The sequence below is a fragment of the Squalius cephalus genome, assembly GCF_949319135.1.
Source record: "Squalius cephalus genome assembly, chromosome: 1".
Lineage (NCBI taxonomy): Eukaryota > Metazoa > Chordata > Actinopteri > Cypriniformes > Leuciscidae > Squalius > Squalius cephalus.
Genome location: NC_137122.1, coordinates 49969989 through 49987809, shown reverse-complemented (window position 1 = coordinate 49987809; position 17821 = coordinate 49969989). Strand labels below are relative to the sequence as shown.

Below are 17821 nucleotides of genomic sequence, written 5' to 3'. Positions count from 1 at the left end.
TGCTAATTTTTTTTTTTGTACTGTGGGAATCGTCTGCAGGTTGACTACTCTAAAGAGTGTAAACTAAGTGGAGTCTGACATGTCCATCAGCTTCTTGCTCAAGTAATAGCACAAGTTTGAGTTTGGCATTTAGTTTGTGGTGGGACGGAAGGGTCGGTTTAAAACCTGAATGGAAACATTAATTATTTTTACATTTCCGTTGGTTGTGCAAAAATTACACACTTCACTTTCTAATAAAATATATGCTACATCCCTGGGTTTTGAGTGAATTCCCTTTGTTTCCACTTTTTCACAAGTTATAGAGCTAAAATATAATCATAGGAATTAAAAAAATAATTATCATAGTGTACATCTCAAAGGCAACTGAATCTATGGGTGCCCCATATTTAAGACAAACAAATCTTCACATTTCATAGGGGATCTGGCTCTTTAAAGTCCATCGCTTGCGTAGGACGGAGAGACAGACAGTTTGAGAGAGGGACGCTGGACTCCCACTCGTGATGTTGCCACTGAAGCATGTTTACCTGTGGACATGCTCTCTCCAGGGGACAATCCGTCAAGTAGACCCTGCTCCAGGGGCTGGGGGACCGTAGGAGGGACGGTGGGTGGCTGGGGAGGGGGTAGGCTGGGTCTCTGCCTGGGCTTTGGGGTGGGCCTGGACTTTGTGAGCGTACCAGTCAGAGAGGGCGGCGAGGACAACGTATGGGGTCCCCCTAATGGGGTCTGGCCAGGGGAAGAGGTGGGCGCGTGTCCAGTGGGACAGCCCAAACCATACGGGGAGGGGGTGCTTGGGGGAGTGGGGGACAGGCTAACCGGAGACGGCTGACCTGTGGATTGGTCTGACATCCCCCCCGACTGGCAGTAGGGAATCTTGGGCGGCACAGGGGCCAGTTTCTTAGACGCTGTAGGGAGAGAGATAAGACAAAGTCAGATGCATGCTAGTCGCTTTTACACCACGACCCCGTTTAAACCTGGTGTTAACATCTGTTTTGGGCGAAGCGTGAATTATCTGCAGTGCGTCTTGGGAATTTGTTTAAATTGAATGACTCTTAACAAGTATTCATTACTTCAATGAGCTCATTATTTCTGCCTTAAATTATTACAATTTAAATTAGTACATTTTTAGCTAACTGTGATTTGTATATGTACATTTCTGAAATACATAACCTAGACCGTTACCTCTGATAACAGATCACTCTAAATTGTAATGTGTAATTTTCTGTAAAGCTACTTTGAAACGATGTGTATTGTGAAAAATGCTATACAAATAAATGTGAATTGAATTAAATAAAAAATGTCATGATGTAATTATCAAATAAAATGAATAGCATTCTCCTTTCACCTTTAATGCATGTGTGTACACATCTTAATCATCATTTTCATAGTTTTTAAAAAAAATATTTTATATTATAATTTATCAATACTTTATAGTTAGAAATATTTTTAAAATAATAAATAGATATCATTAAGTTTTGGGGGAGTTATTAAGTAAAGGATAATGTAGAGCAAGGATCAGGATCTTGAATCAGCCTGAAGGGGTTGTATTCGCTATAACAACCGCCTCGTTCTACATTATCCCGCTTATTACATGGCTACCTACCAAATAAATCAATAATTTGACACAAAATACTGATTTAAAAAGGAGTTTATTGATTTAAAAACGATTGTATTGCTTCCGCTAAAGAAAATAGTCCGTTCCGTCTCTACGGTTAGAATCCTGCGTCCATAGCAACGCTCTGTTTTTCATGGCAACGGTGTGTTATCCTTAGCAGTGATCTGTTATCAAGAAATAACAGACCGCATTCTACATTAGAATTCAACCAAGCCATGTAATAAAAATATATATTTTCTTGCTTATTTTTTGAAGACTTGAAAAGCAAAATTATATCTCACGTTTAAGTCTTGCTTTCTTAAAAAAAATTCTAAATGAAGTGTTTATGCTTAAAACAAGTTTTTTTTTTTTTTTTACTTAATATCTAAAGTAATCTTCCTTCTCAAGCTAATTAATCTTGACATTAAAAGGACAAATGTGACTAAATCAATGAAGACTTGTATACACAGCCCGTTCTCATCCCAAGGCGTCATATACTGACGCTTTTGACATTTCGTCTACATCCAACGCACATGGCACGCTTTATCGTCAATATGAGACGCAGATAGATATGGGCCAGAAGGCGCCTTCAGCGGTCTAACCCTAACCCTACCCCAGACCTAAACCTACCCATAACCGAACAAAGCTATCTGCGTGTCATATTGACGCTAAAGGGTGCCATGTGCGTTCGATGTAGACGAAATGTCAAAAGCGTCAGTATATGACGCCCTAGGATGAGAATGCGTTGGTATACACTGATCTGTCTGATCACCCAAGTCAGATGTTATACCAATTTTAAAGAGGATTTTATCTCTACATGAAATTTTATAAAACCATTAAAGAGGAACCCCACTGGGACGAACCATTGCGTAAGGTGTGAGGACTGTGCTCGGCCGAGTGGGGAGACTGGCTGTTGCTCTGCTGACCGCTGACAGGGGGCACTGTTGCTCCTGCCGCCTGCCCAGCCTTGTGGCCAATCACAGGAGAGAGCTCCTTGCTCTTCAGAGTGCTGGAGAGAGAGACAAACATGACTGCCTGCCACACACCATATCATTAATGACAAGGACCCCTCATGTCCCAATCATCAAAACTAAAGTGCTAAACAACATCCTGCCGGTTTTGATTGTGTCGGAAAAGACCTTGACAAAGCATTGGCATAATTGATCTGGGAATCGAACCCATGTTTCTGGCACCATGCTTAACCAGATGAGCTAAATATAGAAGCTTGTTTCTGCCACATAATAAAAACTAAAAATAAAAAATGCCACAATTCTGACTTTTTTTCTCACTATTGTGAGTTTATATCTCACAATTCGGATTTTATAACTCACAATCGTGAGTTTATATCACACAATTCTGACTTTATTTCTCGCAATTGCGAGGTTATAACTAGCGGATTCTGACTTTTTTTTATATATAAACTTGCAATTATGAGAAGTCAGAACTTTGAGATAAAAAAAGTCACACTTATCTTTTATATTTTTTCTTCTGTGGAAGAAACAAGCTTACATTGCTAAAAAAAAAAATTAAAAAAAAAAAAGAGAAAAAATGCAACAAAATATTTTTGTTGCTACTGTAAATTCTCAGATAACATGAAGGAGATTTTAAAACATCCACAACTAAAATCTGCTTTCATGTGAGTGTGATGGGTTTTTTTTTCTCCAAAGACATGTGAAGGTGGATTTACAACGGGTTTCTCATCCACATCAGCGGGAGGGGGATTGAGTGTCCTTGCCCAGCAAACACACACACACACACACACACACACACACACACACACACACACACACACACACACACACACACACACACACACACACACACACACACACACACACACACACACACACACACACACACACACACACACACACACACACACACACACACACACACACAGCATGTATCTTTAATATGACTGAGCATGTGAAGCTTGTTTTTCACTCTGACAGCTCTATTCAGGCGCCTCTCTGCTAAACTCTAGGGAAGATGCATCTATATGCACACATGGACACAAGTCGTCCACATATATCCGTGCAGACATGCAGAGAACGCCTCTATGTGACCATGTTTTGAAATGAATCCCTCACATCTATGACTCAATCTCTGCAGTTCCCTTTCCCTGCGACTTTTGAATGAAGGCTCACAAGGGTATATGGGGTGGGGAACTTGTACCATTGCAATACACAGTCAACATCATTGGTAAAATGGCTAATACTGTCCGTTTTGATGCTAAGCGCTCCTAATAAAGATCTTAGATTGATATTTATTGCATTGATGGAGTCTGCATGTGCAGAAAGCGATGGGAATTCTTGTTATTCCATTGACATTCCTCCAACCCTTCAAACAACTCGGGACACTGATGGTCCAAAAAAAGAGCATTCATATACACAATTCCCACCTCAATTAAATTTGTGGCCTACATTGCTGTGAAACGTTTGAATTCTAATTTGATTTGGTAAGTGTTGTTTCATTTTCCAGTGCGGTTGTCAAATTCAGACGGCTACTCAGTAGGGAAGACTTAAATCTTGCTCAAATGATCACATTTTAAGTGGCCATTTCAAGTGTCTATTGATTTGTTCCAAAAATCTGGTGAGTTATCGCAATGTAAAAACACATGTTGTCAAAACTGATTGATCATATAATGTTTTTTAAAGTGTGAACAAAATGTGTAAGAATTATAAACTTTTGTTGGTGCTTATTTTCTGCAACGATCCAAAAGCCAGATCCAGATATTACCATAATTATAAGCTAAAAACTCAAATGCCACACATAAATATTGGATTTTACTTCAATGGAACTTCTCAGTACTGAGTAAATGTAAGTGCCTTTACCATTGCAAGAGTTCACTGAAATTGATTTTGGGAAGTCCTTACATTTCTATTTTCCAACGCTATCTTACAAAGGCAGAATAGATCAGTTGCCCCTTGTTTGTAAGAGTGTTTGTGTTGCGAGAGCGCCTATGATGACTAAAAGAGCTTAGGTGGGCAGCGCATTAGGGTTTGGAACAGAGATGCTGGTGTTTACGTACTTGCACATCTAGTATGACTATCCCAGTGAGCAAACAGACCTCATGACTCAATCAATACATTCATAAGCATCCATGTCACCATGTGCTGCTCCATCCACGTACTTATTTCTAGCAGGGGAATTATAGTTCAATAAAACTGACACTAAAACTAAAAGCAACCAACTGAAATAAAATAAAATAAAAAAGCTTAAACATTACTCATTTTAATTTAATAGGGTTAAGTTGAAGTAAAAAAAAAAAAACTAAAGTTATAAGTAATTATATATATTTAATATATATTTTTTCAAATAATTAGTTATTATTAGTGGTCAAATCAATTAATCATGATTAATCGCATTAAATATATAATATGTGCATGTGTGTGTAAATGTTTATATATATATATATATATTAAAAAAAAATATATATATATATATACACACACGTATGCAAACATACATAAACACACACATACATATATATATATATAACTTTTATTTTAGATGCGATTCATCATGAATTATTGATTTGACAGCACTAATAATAACTAAATAACTAAAACTGAATTTAAAATCAATAAAAACTTTATAGATATACATTTAAAAAACAAACTACTAAAGATGAAAAAGAAAAAAAAAACATCAAAATTACCAAAAATTTTAAAACAACAACAGAAAATACAAAAATGAAAACCGATTAAAAACTACTAAAAATGACAAACAACAAAATTACTGGAATCTAACTAAAATGAAAAAGGAAAATACAAAAATAAAAACTGATTCAAAATATTGATATAAAATATACAGACATATTTGAAGAACTACAAAAAATGACAACAAAATGACTAAAACCATTAGTTAACCACAACCAAAATTAAAATGAGAATGCAAAATATAAAAACAGATTCAAAACATTATTAAAAACCATAATGGTATTTCAGTGCTACTACAATAGCACTGATTTCTATTTAAAATATACACTTTCGCTAAAGGTCAGTGACATCATCGGTTGCTAGGCAACCTCAGGCTTCCCTGGACAATGACAATGTTACGGAATCTGTGTGATGAGGCTGAAAAAGCAATAACGTCACAAAGAAAGTAAAAAAAAAAAAAAAAAAAAAAAAAACGGGATGGAGCCAGTATGGAGTGATCTGAGGTGAGCGCTCAGACAGTGTGGGGAGCCCTGGTGGACGTCACAGTGTGTTGCGAAGGCAGGGTGGCCGCAGGCAGGTGGTATTTACCTAGTCAGCCTGGGGGGTCCTCTGTCGCGGGCACATGGACAGGCGGCCCACGGCGGGGGGGCGGAGGAGGGGAGGCTAGGGGGGTTTCCGAGAGACATGTCGTGGCGGGTCAGCACGAGAGGGGTTTTAATGTAGAGGGGCGAGGCATTGGCGTCAGGCGGAGCGGCATGCGGGGCGTCACACACTGGGCCGTGTTTGGGAAAGTGCAGGCAGCTAGGCTTGGGGTTGGAGTTGATATCGAGTGAGGAGGAGGAGGAGGAGGAAGAGGAGGAAGGAGGTGGCTGGGGCAGGGGCAGGGGCAGGGGCAAGGGTGGGCCGAAGCCGGTCCAGCGCAGGGGTGGAGGCGGGGAGCTGGGAGGCTGCGACTCGGGGCCGGGCGCCACGGGCCGAGCGCAGGGAGGGGGTTTGGGGTAGAAGTGGTGGGAGGACGAGGAAGGGTAAGGAGGGGGTGGCCGCTCCTCCACGTGGGACGCATAGACATGTGAGGAATCCGGCCGATTGGGCGACACGTCGTCTGAGCTGCAGATATTGGAAACAATAAAGAGCAAACACAGGAGAGAGAGCTCTGGTCAACTGCACACGGATGGATGTTGAGCTCCAGCTGTGGCTCGCTGGCGTTATACAATACTGATCACACTCTCAGGATCCTTCGGTCCGCATGTTTGTCTCAAGCTGGTATGAGCATTTAGCCAGTTTAGCGCACGGCAATGAGCAACAGGTTTAGCAAACAGCAAGCGTAGCAACGAAAAACAGGCGCAAGGAAACGCTTCCATCTCCGTTGGGAGGAAAAGCACAGCAATGCATTAAAATGGAAAAACTGAAAATGACCTTGTGTCTGCGCACTGCACCAAGGGAAGAAACAAAAATCTCTGTTAAAACAACCAAACATCAGAGAGAGTTTGGTGAATATGCAATAATCTATCTAGAGCTGGCGCTTAAACCAAGGTCTCCAAATGCGATGCAAACCCAGAGCAGTTAAACACAGACACAAAAACCCTTTCATTGCCTGAAAGAGTGTCAGAGGAGGGGAGGTAAGCCAGTCAAAACATCAGCCATCGCAAACCCTAAATGCAATGACTGAACCATGGCGTGACCTTCACTTCATTAATGTATGATTTACATATGGGCTTATGGGTAGAGTTTTAGTGAAATTAAATGAATGGGAACAGCAAGAATGTCTTACATTCATGAGATAAACTGTTCCGAACTGTGACATTTTAACCTCACTAAATGATATATACTGTATATAGGCCTGTACACACTGCCAAATCCAGAAGTGAATCCTCTAAATTATCATTTTGGGTGTGAACAAAATACAGGAGTCACTCTTGAAATTTCAACTGAGAAACTGTAAAGATATTTGTAATGTATTTTTGTAAGAGTTTATTGCAATTGATTTTGGGAAGTACTTACGTTTCCAAAACTATCATATAAGGCAGATTAAATCCCTTTTATATTGTTGGGAAGAGTCTTTATGTTTCGAGAGAGCTTGTGATGACTAAAATAGCTACCTAGGTCGGCATCATTAAAAAAGCCTTTACTGTCACTTTTGATCAGTTTAATACATTCTAGCTAAATAATAATTATTAAAAAATTATATTAACTCCCCCCCTCGCAAAAAAAAAAAACCTCTTTATTTTGATGGTTCATTTGACACGTTCTGTTGACTATAAGTATTGTTGCACCTACATGTCTACTAACTCGCCTTAGAGTATTAGTATAGTATTAGTAGACTGGTAGGGTTAGAATAAGTTGCCATGTAGTTGCAGAGTTACTTATAGTCAGTAAAATGTCTGTTGGGGAGTATCAAAATAAAGTGTTACCCCCTTACTGACCCCAAACTTTTGGATGATAGTGTACCCGTTTCACTGACTTTTTCTTGTCCCGCACCAGAAGAAGAGAGACTCACATTTTGCATGGGCTTTTAAGGCAAGACACTACAGGTGAATAGGGTAAAATTTTGAATTAATAGATATCACGGTAGCACTTTATTTTACAGTCCTGTTCTCCATGTGCATACTATGTACTTTTTATAGTAATTTATAGTAATTTATTAGTAACTGGGTAATAACTACGTACTAATCCTGAACCTACTCCTAAATCTAACCTTTACCCATGTAGTTACCTTATATTGCCCAGTATTCTCTTAGGTAAGTACACTGTAAGTACATGTACTGTAAAATAAAGTGCAACCGATATCACCATGAATTCCCTAGTTGATTAATCGCAGTACATGAAGACAATTGTTTTGTATTACACGTTTTCTGCTTAAATGTTATGCTTAAATATACAAAAGAAGCATTATCTAGTTAAATATGAAATTTGAAAAATATTCCAGAACAGAAATTGGAACACTGGATAAAGTTTCATTTTGTGGACATATCTCCAATTTGTCCACAAAATTATGTTTTGTTTGTCCACACTATACACTGTAAAAAAAGACTATTGCACACTAAAAGGTCCACACTATTTCTCCATACATTAAAAAAATACTGTCAACAGGCAGGAGAAAAAAAATACACTTTCACCATGTTTTTAGGAATAAAATGTTATATAAATGAGGTGAATTATATATTAACAAACCGTTCTGTAAAAAACGTAAAATTATTGATAGTAATAAAACTTTCTGCATGAGAAAAAAAAAAGCATTTGAGAAAACAACCTTTGTAGTGTAATCGAAATCTGCAGATGCAAATAGATACAGTGTGATAAAAAAAAAAAAACTTAAATGTGTATTTTGGATGTTTTCTTTCCACTAACCTGAAAAGAAAACAAGTTATGCGAAGAGTCCAAAATCTCAAAATTGAGCAGTGCATTAGACAAACACAAAAAAACAAAAATGTTTTTTGCCTGTTAGTGTCTTGCCTTAATTACTGTACATTACAAGAACTAGTTGTTGAGGTTGGTTCTGTACACATGGCACAGATTTAATGTAAATGTGATTAATTCAGTTGCAGAATGCGGATCTCACTCTGGTAAACAACTGAACTCAGTGTGTACAGAAAAGGATGGAGGACTGGCAACTGTATTCAACTGCAGTGTGTACGCGGCCATACTGACTGCACTACGTAAATAAAAAATAAATGACGTCTATTTATATAGACTCGGTGAGGCAAAAATAAAACGGTAAGTACAACGAGAAAAGCATGAAAAAGCAGAGGAAATGTCATTTATACACAAATGCAGGGAAAGCAAGAGAGTTAATCGCTGAATGGAAAACAATGATGTCAAGTTAATTCTACTGTGAAATGCATACAAAGTACATTGAAATGTCAATGGAAAACAGGTAGAGGATCACGTGTTGTTGTTTTTTTTTTTTTACCTGCCCCTGTCTCCAGGAGGGGGGGTGGGGATTGGAGATGTGGCCAGCTCACCGGGCTGTTCAGAGATCAGCGTGTCCGCAGGAGAGCCGGGCGGTTGTGCGCTGGGAGGCGTGGACGAGGATTTGCGGGACAGCGTCGAGGTACTTTTGCCCTTCACCCACGATGTGTCCATCACTCTGACACCCACACTGCCCACAGAAAGACCACAACTGAGTCAGTCGTAAACACAACATCTAGATGCACTGCACAGAAGCACTAACCCTCCTAATCATTACATCAACTTGTGCGTTGTTACATACAAGCCAGCATGGGTCATTATCTTCGAGAGCAAAAACAGATGTGGTGAAGTACAAAGTATTTCTGGATCATACATTCAAAATATTGTCATTTATTGCAGATGCCAGATGTGATCAACCCTCAATTATGATCATGTATATTCTTATAAAAACAAACATCGTTTGTCATTTAATAATTGATGTCAGAGTGTTAAACACTTTATAGTAACTTTTATAGTTAAAATTAACATTAATTATTGTAATTATTACAATATATAAATGTAAAATATTTTTGTTTTCAATTTTGATTCATACTGTATTCACCATTGTTTCAAAGTTTGAGGTTGGTAAGATTATTTTAATGTTTTTGAAAGAAGACTTATGTTCACCAAGGCTGAATTTATCTGATTAAAAAAAATGCAGTAAAAACAGTAATATTGTTAAATATTATTACAATAATTTCTATGTATTTTAAAATGGCATTTAATTCTTTGATATCAAAGCTGTATTTTCAGCATCATTACTACAGTCTTCAAATGATCCTTTAGAAATCATTCTAATATGATGATTTAATGCTCAAGAAACATTTATTATTATCATCAATGTTGAAAACAGTTGTGCTGCTTAATTTATTTATTTATTTGGAAACCGTAATACTTTTTTTTCAGGATTGTTTGATGAATAGAAAGTTGAAATATTACCTGTTGTAACATTATAAATGTCTTTACTTTTTTGATCAGTTTAATGCATTCTTGAAAAAAAATGACTGACCCCAAACATTTGCAATAATAACGTAAGGAACGATAATTAAAGGGATAGTTCACCCGAAAATGAAAATTCTGTCATCATTTACTCACCCTCAAGTTGTTCCAAACCTGTATGAGTTTATTTCTTCTTCATTGTGTTCAGCAGAAGAAAGAAATTCATATGGGTTTGGAACAACTTGAGGGTGAGTAAATGATGACAGAATTGTCATTTTTGGTTGAACTAACCCTTTAAAGGCACACTATGCAAGATTTGTACCTTAATATAACCGCTTCGAAATCATTTAGATGGTAAACGAACTCATAGTAGGGCGAATCATCCCGATAGCAAAGCGGGGGGGACGCCGCTGGCAAAACCAGCAATGCAGGTTTGATAGGTGGTGCCCATAGACTGTAAAAAAATATGGACGTAGTATCCGTGACGTCACCCGTAGGTTTCTGAAGACCGTTTTTGAAGCCTAAAGTGGGCGGAGCCGGCCGTCGCCATCTTGGCCTTGCGTCACCTCGCGTCACTCCCGGATAACAGAAAATGGGCAAAGAGGCGGGGCGTGAGTGGAGCTCAGGGGCCTGTCTATCTGAAATCACCACCTAGCTCGACGTGATCGAGTTAGCTCATATACTGTCTATGGTTAGCTCAGGCTGGGGAGGTAATGCTATAACGTTATGCTGCTTACAGTACCAAGTCGCGACTGCACAGGGCCTCGCGCTAGTGACAGTTGATGATGTAAAGCCAATTAAAAGTTCCTATTTTTGTCCTTCGAAATATTATAATAGTTAAAAGACATGGCTACAAGTGAGACTGTGTATCGTGATTCTGTACTATTCTGCTAGTTGAAAATGTATTATGCAGTAACTTAAGTTAATATTACTCTTGAGTGTGTGTGTGACAGTGATTTGTGCATACATGTCAGTCACTTTTTTTATAGTCTATGGTCCGTCAGCGCGGCATCGCTCGTCAAGTTCGTAGAGAGCTTATTCAGTACATTTTAAATTCTGATTTTGGCCGCCTCTCAAATGGGTTAAATCATAGATATACTGCCTATGAAGATCAAGTAAATGAGCTAGAAAATCCGCGCTCATTCAAGGATGTGCATTTTTTGCATGGACGGAGAAAGCGCCGACGCCTGCATGATTTCATCTGACGGTACATAAACATATTATAATCTGTTCCGGCAGGGCAGAACGAACGAGCCTTTATTGACGTTTTTAAATCTGAAAACCCCAAAAACCAACGAAATTGTCAGACATCCATTAGTGCATGTTCACAGAGGAAAACAACTGTACAGCGCTGGTTGTTCTCTCGAACGATACTCGACGACAACGACGGAATCCTAAGCCGTGGGCGAAGTAATGGGTGTATTAAATTGTATGAAATAATCCCGAAAAAAAGCACAAACACTGCAGAGATGGCAAGTTCAGCAGCAAAAATTTGCTGAGGTGAAGTGACGGCTAACAGCAGACAAACGGCTAGCATTGACATCAGCGGCAATCCACCTGTCACTCAAGTGGCCACACCACACCCTTAATTATGCAGAACTTTAAATATTAATCAACTAAACGGATGAGTTATAAAAAAATTCACCCCCCTCACAGTTGTCATGAAGGGCAAACTTAGCTGTATAGACCAAAGCCACATACAGACACCAGGCTGTAAACACGTTTTTTTCTGCTGTAAAATTTGGCATTTTAACATGGGGGAGATACAGATTTGACTCACTTCTGACAACAGCCTCAAGCGGCTAGTCAATGAATTGCAGTTTAACTCACTTCCGTGTTGGTTTCAAGAGAGAGACGGGGAGGTTGCCGCTTGGTGGTGCCCCACCAAATCTCGCGAGAATCACGACTTGCTTTACAGCACGACGTCACGTACATCAACAACATATGAAGCAGCCTCTATGGAAGACACTAGCACGCATTTCAGATGTGAAAATGGCAGAGTCGACGAAGAAAACGAAGAAAGCGCAGTCGGAAGAGTGCAGAGACGGCTCTGCGTGAGTGGTAATTATGACAGTAACGGTAAATACAAGTACTCCACAGCGACTCTAGAGGTCGCTGTTTGATAAAAACGGAAACTACATAGTGTGCCTTTAAGTTATAAAAAAATGGATCCCACTTTATATTAGGTGTCTTTAACTACTATGTACTTACGTCAAAAAAAATAGGTAGATAGGTACAATGTTGTATTGTAAAATAGTTTTGCTGCTATTGAGGTAGGATACGGGTAAAGAGAGCGACGTAGCGTTTATTTACTGGATACGGAATATCTGCGGAAGTGTTACTAGTTTCTGATTTCGCAAATAGTTGGTTTCTGAATACAAAAAATGTCAACACGTAATGCACTTTCTCTGCCACTAGGTTTGGATGAAGAGATGTGCTTGTTATTGTTGTAGTCCCGCCCTTCCTCCACTGTGATTGGGCGGCCGGGTAAAAAGTGACAGTGATGAGCACTGCGTTTTACCCAAACTTGAACATTCTTCAACTCTCGGCGACAGGTAAAAAAAAAAAATGCAGAAGCGATTAGCGCTCAGGGTGAAATAGATGCTCAGCACTTCATCTCGCTGCTGTCTTTTTTTAAATATGCAGTGCTCCCGTTGAAAACAATTGGGAAAACACGCTAACCCCAAGAAAGAAAGAAAAAACGCTTTGATGGACACACGGCCTAAGGGAAGGGACAACAGTGATGTAATTACAGAAATCAACTACACCTGTAATTACATGCAGGTATTTTTAAGATATAAGTACAATGTAAAAGCATATATGCACACAATATGTCCATTGCATCAAGTGTATTCATTTAAATGTAAGTACATTGTAGTTAAAACACAATATAAATTGGGACCAAAGGTGTTACCAAAAAAAAAAAAGAAAGCTCACAGGATTACAGAAAATGTGGTGGACAGTACCTTTGAATTTTCCTAATGCTGCATTAAGTGAAGATAAAACAATGATTTTAGAGGAAACGCAGTGTGTTTACATGTCTATAACAAGGAAATGACATGGAGACAGGGAATGACAGCTGAACGATGAACCATGTAGAGTGCAGTGGGGGACATGTGTAGTTTGACAGTGTTTGGTGGATCAGGGCGGTCCAGAGGTGAGAACAAGTCAGTCTAAATGAGCAGCTGGCACTCTTTCCTGCTGCGACACCATTAAGCCTCATTTACTGTAATTGCCTTTACCCCGGGAGCTGTGGACATAAACAATTAGACACATCTCTGCTTTAACAAAACAAATCAGTCCTAAAATATGCTTGATCCGCGTCATTAACTGTTATGCAATCTATACAGAATTTTGTAAATTATATATAATCTCCTCTCCCACTGTTTTCATCTTGATTGGATTACTTATGAAGTTTCCATCAATGAACGAATGTGGCTTGAATTGTGAATAATAATTACATAATTACTGATTTGCTGAATAGTTGACCTCGGAAAGTCAGGGTTACACATAAGCACTTTTCAGGCGGGATTAAAAGGACAGTTCACACAAAAGTTACATTTTTGTCATCAGTTACTCACCATCATGTTGTTCATCTTTAAAACACTATGAAGATAATTTTAATAAAACCTGAGAGATTTCGGTTGCTCCGTTGAAAGTCCATTCCACCGAATATTTACGTAAAACATGGTAAAAAAAATCAAATTGAGCTGATGAAAGATTAAATGTAGGCATTTATCCACAATTAAACGGAAAATGGAAAAGATTCTGCTTTGCAACCACCTGAAAAGCTTCTCCGGCACCAGAACCATCGCTGATATTGCCTTGATTGAAAAACTTTTCGATATTTGTACTTTATATTAAGTATTTATAGCAGTACTAAACAAAAAAACAAATTGTAATCATAAATTTACTTCTATTTTTATAACAAAGTCTGCCTCCTGGGGCATTGATTTATGACTTTCAGCCACAGACCATGGAGAAGTCTTCTGTCAGACTGTAAGTATTTTAAAGTGCTTATAATTTAATTCAGATTCAACTTACTTACCTAAGGTGTCAAATTACGCACTGTAAAACTATATATATATATATACACTGTAAAAAATTTCTAACCCTCCCAAATCCAAAATTTCAAGTGACCGATAACATCTAAATTTTTCAATTGGCCCAAGTGAAATTCTGTAAATTTAATTTTATAATTTACAGAATTTCACTTGGGCCAATTGAAAAATGTAGATGTTATCGGTCACTTGAAATTTTTGATTTGGGAGGGTTAGACATTTTTTACAGTGTATATATATATATATATATATATATATATACACACATAATGTTTTGACACATCTCTGCAGTTAATATTATTGCCATCAATGTTTGCCAAATGTTTGCCAGAACCCAGTATTTTTCTGTAAGGGGGTCTGGAGTAGGGCTCTGACTAACAGAAGTCTGGATATCCTCCTCCGTATGCGGTATTTTTCCACCTGCTGGAGCATTGCAGGTGGCATGAGTCAGAGCCTGGCACATCTGCCACGTGTCTGTCGATAGAGGCAGAAATCCAGCCCCCTCAGTGAATGATAAGGGAGCTGCGGCCCTCCTTCAACACTCCATCCACGTAACCATAGAGACCGTGGCAGCCCATCAGCCCGAGACCAACTCTATTCGAGAGAGGTTGAAGGAGTCGCTGAGATGTTCCCGGAGTTCAACTCCAATTGAGAACAAATGACACAGAAAGGTTACTGGATAACGACATGACTGACGTCCCAGTCTAAGTGAATTACTCGCTGAACACATTAGCTATCTGCCGCTGTCTCATCCGCCACTTCTAATTGGTTTAAGCGGCACTATCTAACCCTGTCGGTAATGGGCAGTTAGTGCAATGATAATAGTGCAGTGTTTAATTTAAAGGGATAGTTCACACTCACAGGAAAGAATCCAAATCCATTCTCAAAACCATGTGACATGGAACATTAAAGGTGAACATCCTGGCCATTCTTCTCTATATAAATAAGGTGAATCTGGATGAGGTCAAGCTCTAAAATAATTTAAAAGACAAATTAAATGGTACAAATAACTCAGAGATGAGTTTGTGTGGAGCAGCATTTGCATAGTGCTGTGCTTCACTCTGAAACACGCAGTGCATTTATTTAATTAAATCAGCCATATTGCGATTTCGGTTTCATTTTGATTCACTGTCCAGCCCTACTAGCCAAGATATTCTTCAAAAATTCACCTTTTGTTTCATGAAAGAAAAAAAGTCATACAGATTTGCAATGACATGAGGGTGAGTAAATGAAGACAGAATCTTCATTTTTGGGTGAACTGTCCCTTTAAAAAGTAAGGCTGGTATGAGAAGGTAATGGAAGCGTGTGGGAGGGGAAATGAAAAATGTAGAGATGGAGGAGGCAGACAAGAGCGCAGAACCACCTACCCATCCTTCTTGTAGAATTCAAGCATCATGTTGTCAGTAGCAACACTGAGTGGGCGTCGGCTCTGCTCGTGCTGCTGCTTACGATCTGATTGGTCCATATCTGGCGAGGGCATGGAGCTGTAGTTGGAGTTGTGATTGGTGTGTACCGGGCTGCCATAGCTGCCTGTCAGGTTGAACTCAATATCTAAGAATAGCAAAGACAAATTAGTCCAAATCTCACAGGAGAACACGCTCGTGGTTATGTGCGAATATGCTTTCACAACTCTTTCTATCTAACCTCCAGGGAAGAACCAGTCAGCATGCTGGATGATCGGCTCAATGATGCCAACGATTTGCAGGGACACGGTGGTCATCATTTCCGTCATGTTTCTGTGAAGAACAACGACCCATTTGATCTACACATTTCATAATGTAAAACTACTAGATCCATTAAAGAAATAGTTTACCCAAAAAATGTCATTCATTCATGTCGATCCAAACCTATATGACTTTTTTTTCTTTTGTGGAACACAAAGGGTTACATTTTGAACAATCTTCATGTAGTTCTTCTCTATAAAAAAAACAATTCATGGTGACTACATCTGTAGAGCTCCAAAAAAACAAACAAACTTGAATGTCACTCTGTTCTACACAGAAAACTTTAACATGACTTCAGATATGGCGCACAAGCCATATGAACTACTTTAATGGTGTGTATTGATGTCGTTCTTGAAGCTTGATAGACGTGGTCACTATGAATGGTTGTTGTATGGATTCTTCAATCGTTCTGCATTGTCATTTTAAAATAATTGATGTACTATTGAAGTATTTATTAATATTTTTTAGCTTTTAATTTGACATTTTTAGTTTTCATTTCAGTATCGTTTACACCAGGTACTAACACACGTTTCAAATGCATCTCCTGTGACCTCTTCTGTCTGAAGTTCGTCGAGACTCCCTTCTTATTTCATGACACTCTAGCCTACATCATTACGCGAATGAATCTAATATAATACAATGTAGTATAATATGTATCTTTCACTTGTTAAGAGTGGTGCTCTACCTCTCGGAAATTAGGTTTTGCAGGGTGGGATGTCTGGAAACTGCTATATTACACACTACATGTAAGGTAATACTGAAAAAAAGCATAATGGGGCACTTTAAAGAAAATATTTAATAGTTTTAGTTAACAATAACAACACTATGCTCCACATAAGAAAAGTAACAAAGTCATAAGTCATATATATGCACTGTAAGCAATAACAGAATTTTCATTTGTCACTGAATTGCTTTGTGAATTTGCTGCTATCCACATAAATGAGAGAAGTAAGCCAAACATAGGACATGCACTCACCCTTCTGAATGTGTCCACAGAAGGTTGGGTCCAAGAACTATTGCAATGTTACCTGGAGTCATTTTATTAGCGTCTTGATACTCTGTGAGTTTGGCTAAGAATTTGATTAGATATCTGTTTAGAAAAGAGGGGAGAAACAGTTTCAGTATAAATCTCAGTTTGACAAAAGGTTTTAGCCCTGGCATTCACTCATACATTTGCTATTCCTGTCACTGTATATTATCAATATTTCAGTAGGTCTGACTCAAGCCAGGTGCAGTCAAACAGCAATGACCCACAGCCTATATCTGGAAACCTTGTCATGTGGGTTAGAAGTAAAGACGTGCCAAATATTCACAGGATTTGACAGTGGCATTGTAAAGAAAATGCACAACCAATATGAACAGGCCTCCTTATTTTCTTAAACCGTAGCTTTGTTCGAATGTATTCCTTGATGATAATGATATCATATTCATTATTGTGGCTCTTAGATTAGCTGTCTTTAGGCCCGTCATTTAGGGCAAAATGAAAGGCTGAATTTGTCCTAGCTAGAAGACAGCATCTATACAGTTGGCACATTAAACAGCTTAGACTAAATTATATTTCCAAACTCAAAAAATATTCTCAGCAGGGCTAATGAACTCTGAATATACAGAAAAACACACACTTCCTGACAATAAAGGAATTGCCACATCACTCATGATATGACCGAGATGTGACACTCCTCTGTGCTAATGAGCTGTTGCATTCATGACTTATTTAAAGACAAAGACCTTGTCAGAAATAATAAATAATAAGTAAATAAGCACCACAAACCTGAAGTTGTTCAAATTGTCTGATGATAGTTTCTCACATGTACCCAACAGGGCTTGAAGCCTTTTGTCCATATCTTGAATACTAGAGAATGGCCATAAGGAGAGATGCATTAAGGTACAGAATAA

At 38.6% G+C, this 17821-nt stretch overlaps 1 protein-coding gene across 10 annotated transcripts in view; it reads right to left on the bottom strand.

Annotated features, from left to right (window-relative positions):
* The window catches only part of arhgap44a (Rho GTPase activating protein 44a), a 57301-nt gene that overhangs the window by 3716 nt on the left and 35764 nt on the right, over positions 1-17821 (bottom strand). For 4 of the 10 annotated variants that reach the window (XM_079866276.1, XM_079866278.1, XM_079866280.1 and 1 more), the window contains exons 13-21: positions 17697-17777; positions 16902-17015; positions 15846-15937; positions 15569-15752; positions 13107-13124; positions 9164-9352; positions 5842-6360; positions 2455-2600; positions 525-902 (exon numbers count right to left, since the gene is read on the bottom strand). In XM_079866276.1, coding sequence (XP_079722402.1) covers positions 525-902; positions 2455-2600; positions 5842-6360; positions 9164-9352; positions 13107-13124; positions 15569-15752; positions 15846-15937; positions 16902-17015; positions 17697-17777 — 1721 coding nt within the window. The remainder of the gene's footprint in view (positions 1-524; positions 903-2454; positions 2601-5841; positions 6361-9163; positions 9353-13106; positions 13125-15568; positions 15753-15845; positions 15938-16901; positions 17016-17696; positions 17778-17821) is intronic. The other 6 variants (XM_079866282.1, XM_079866283.1, XM_079866284.1 and 3 more) reach the window with 4 other exon arrangements.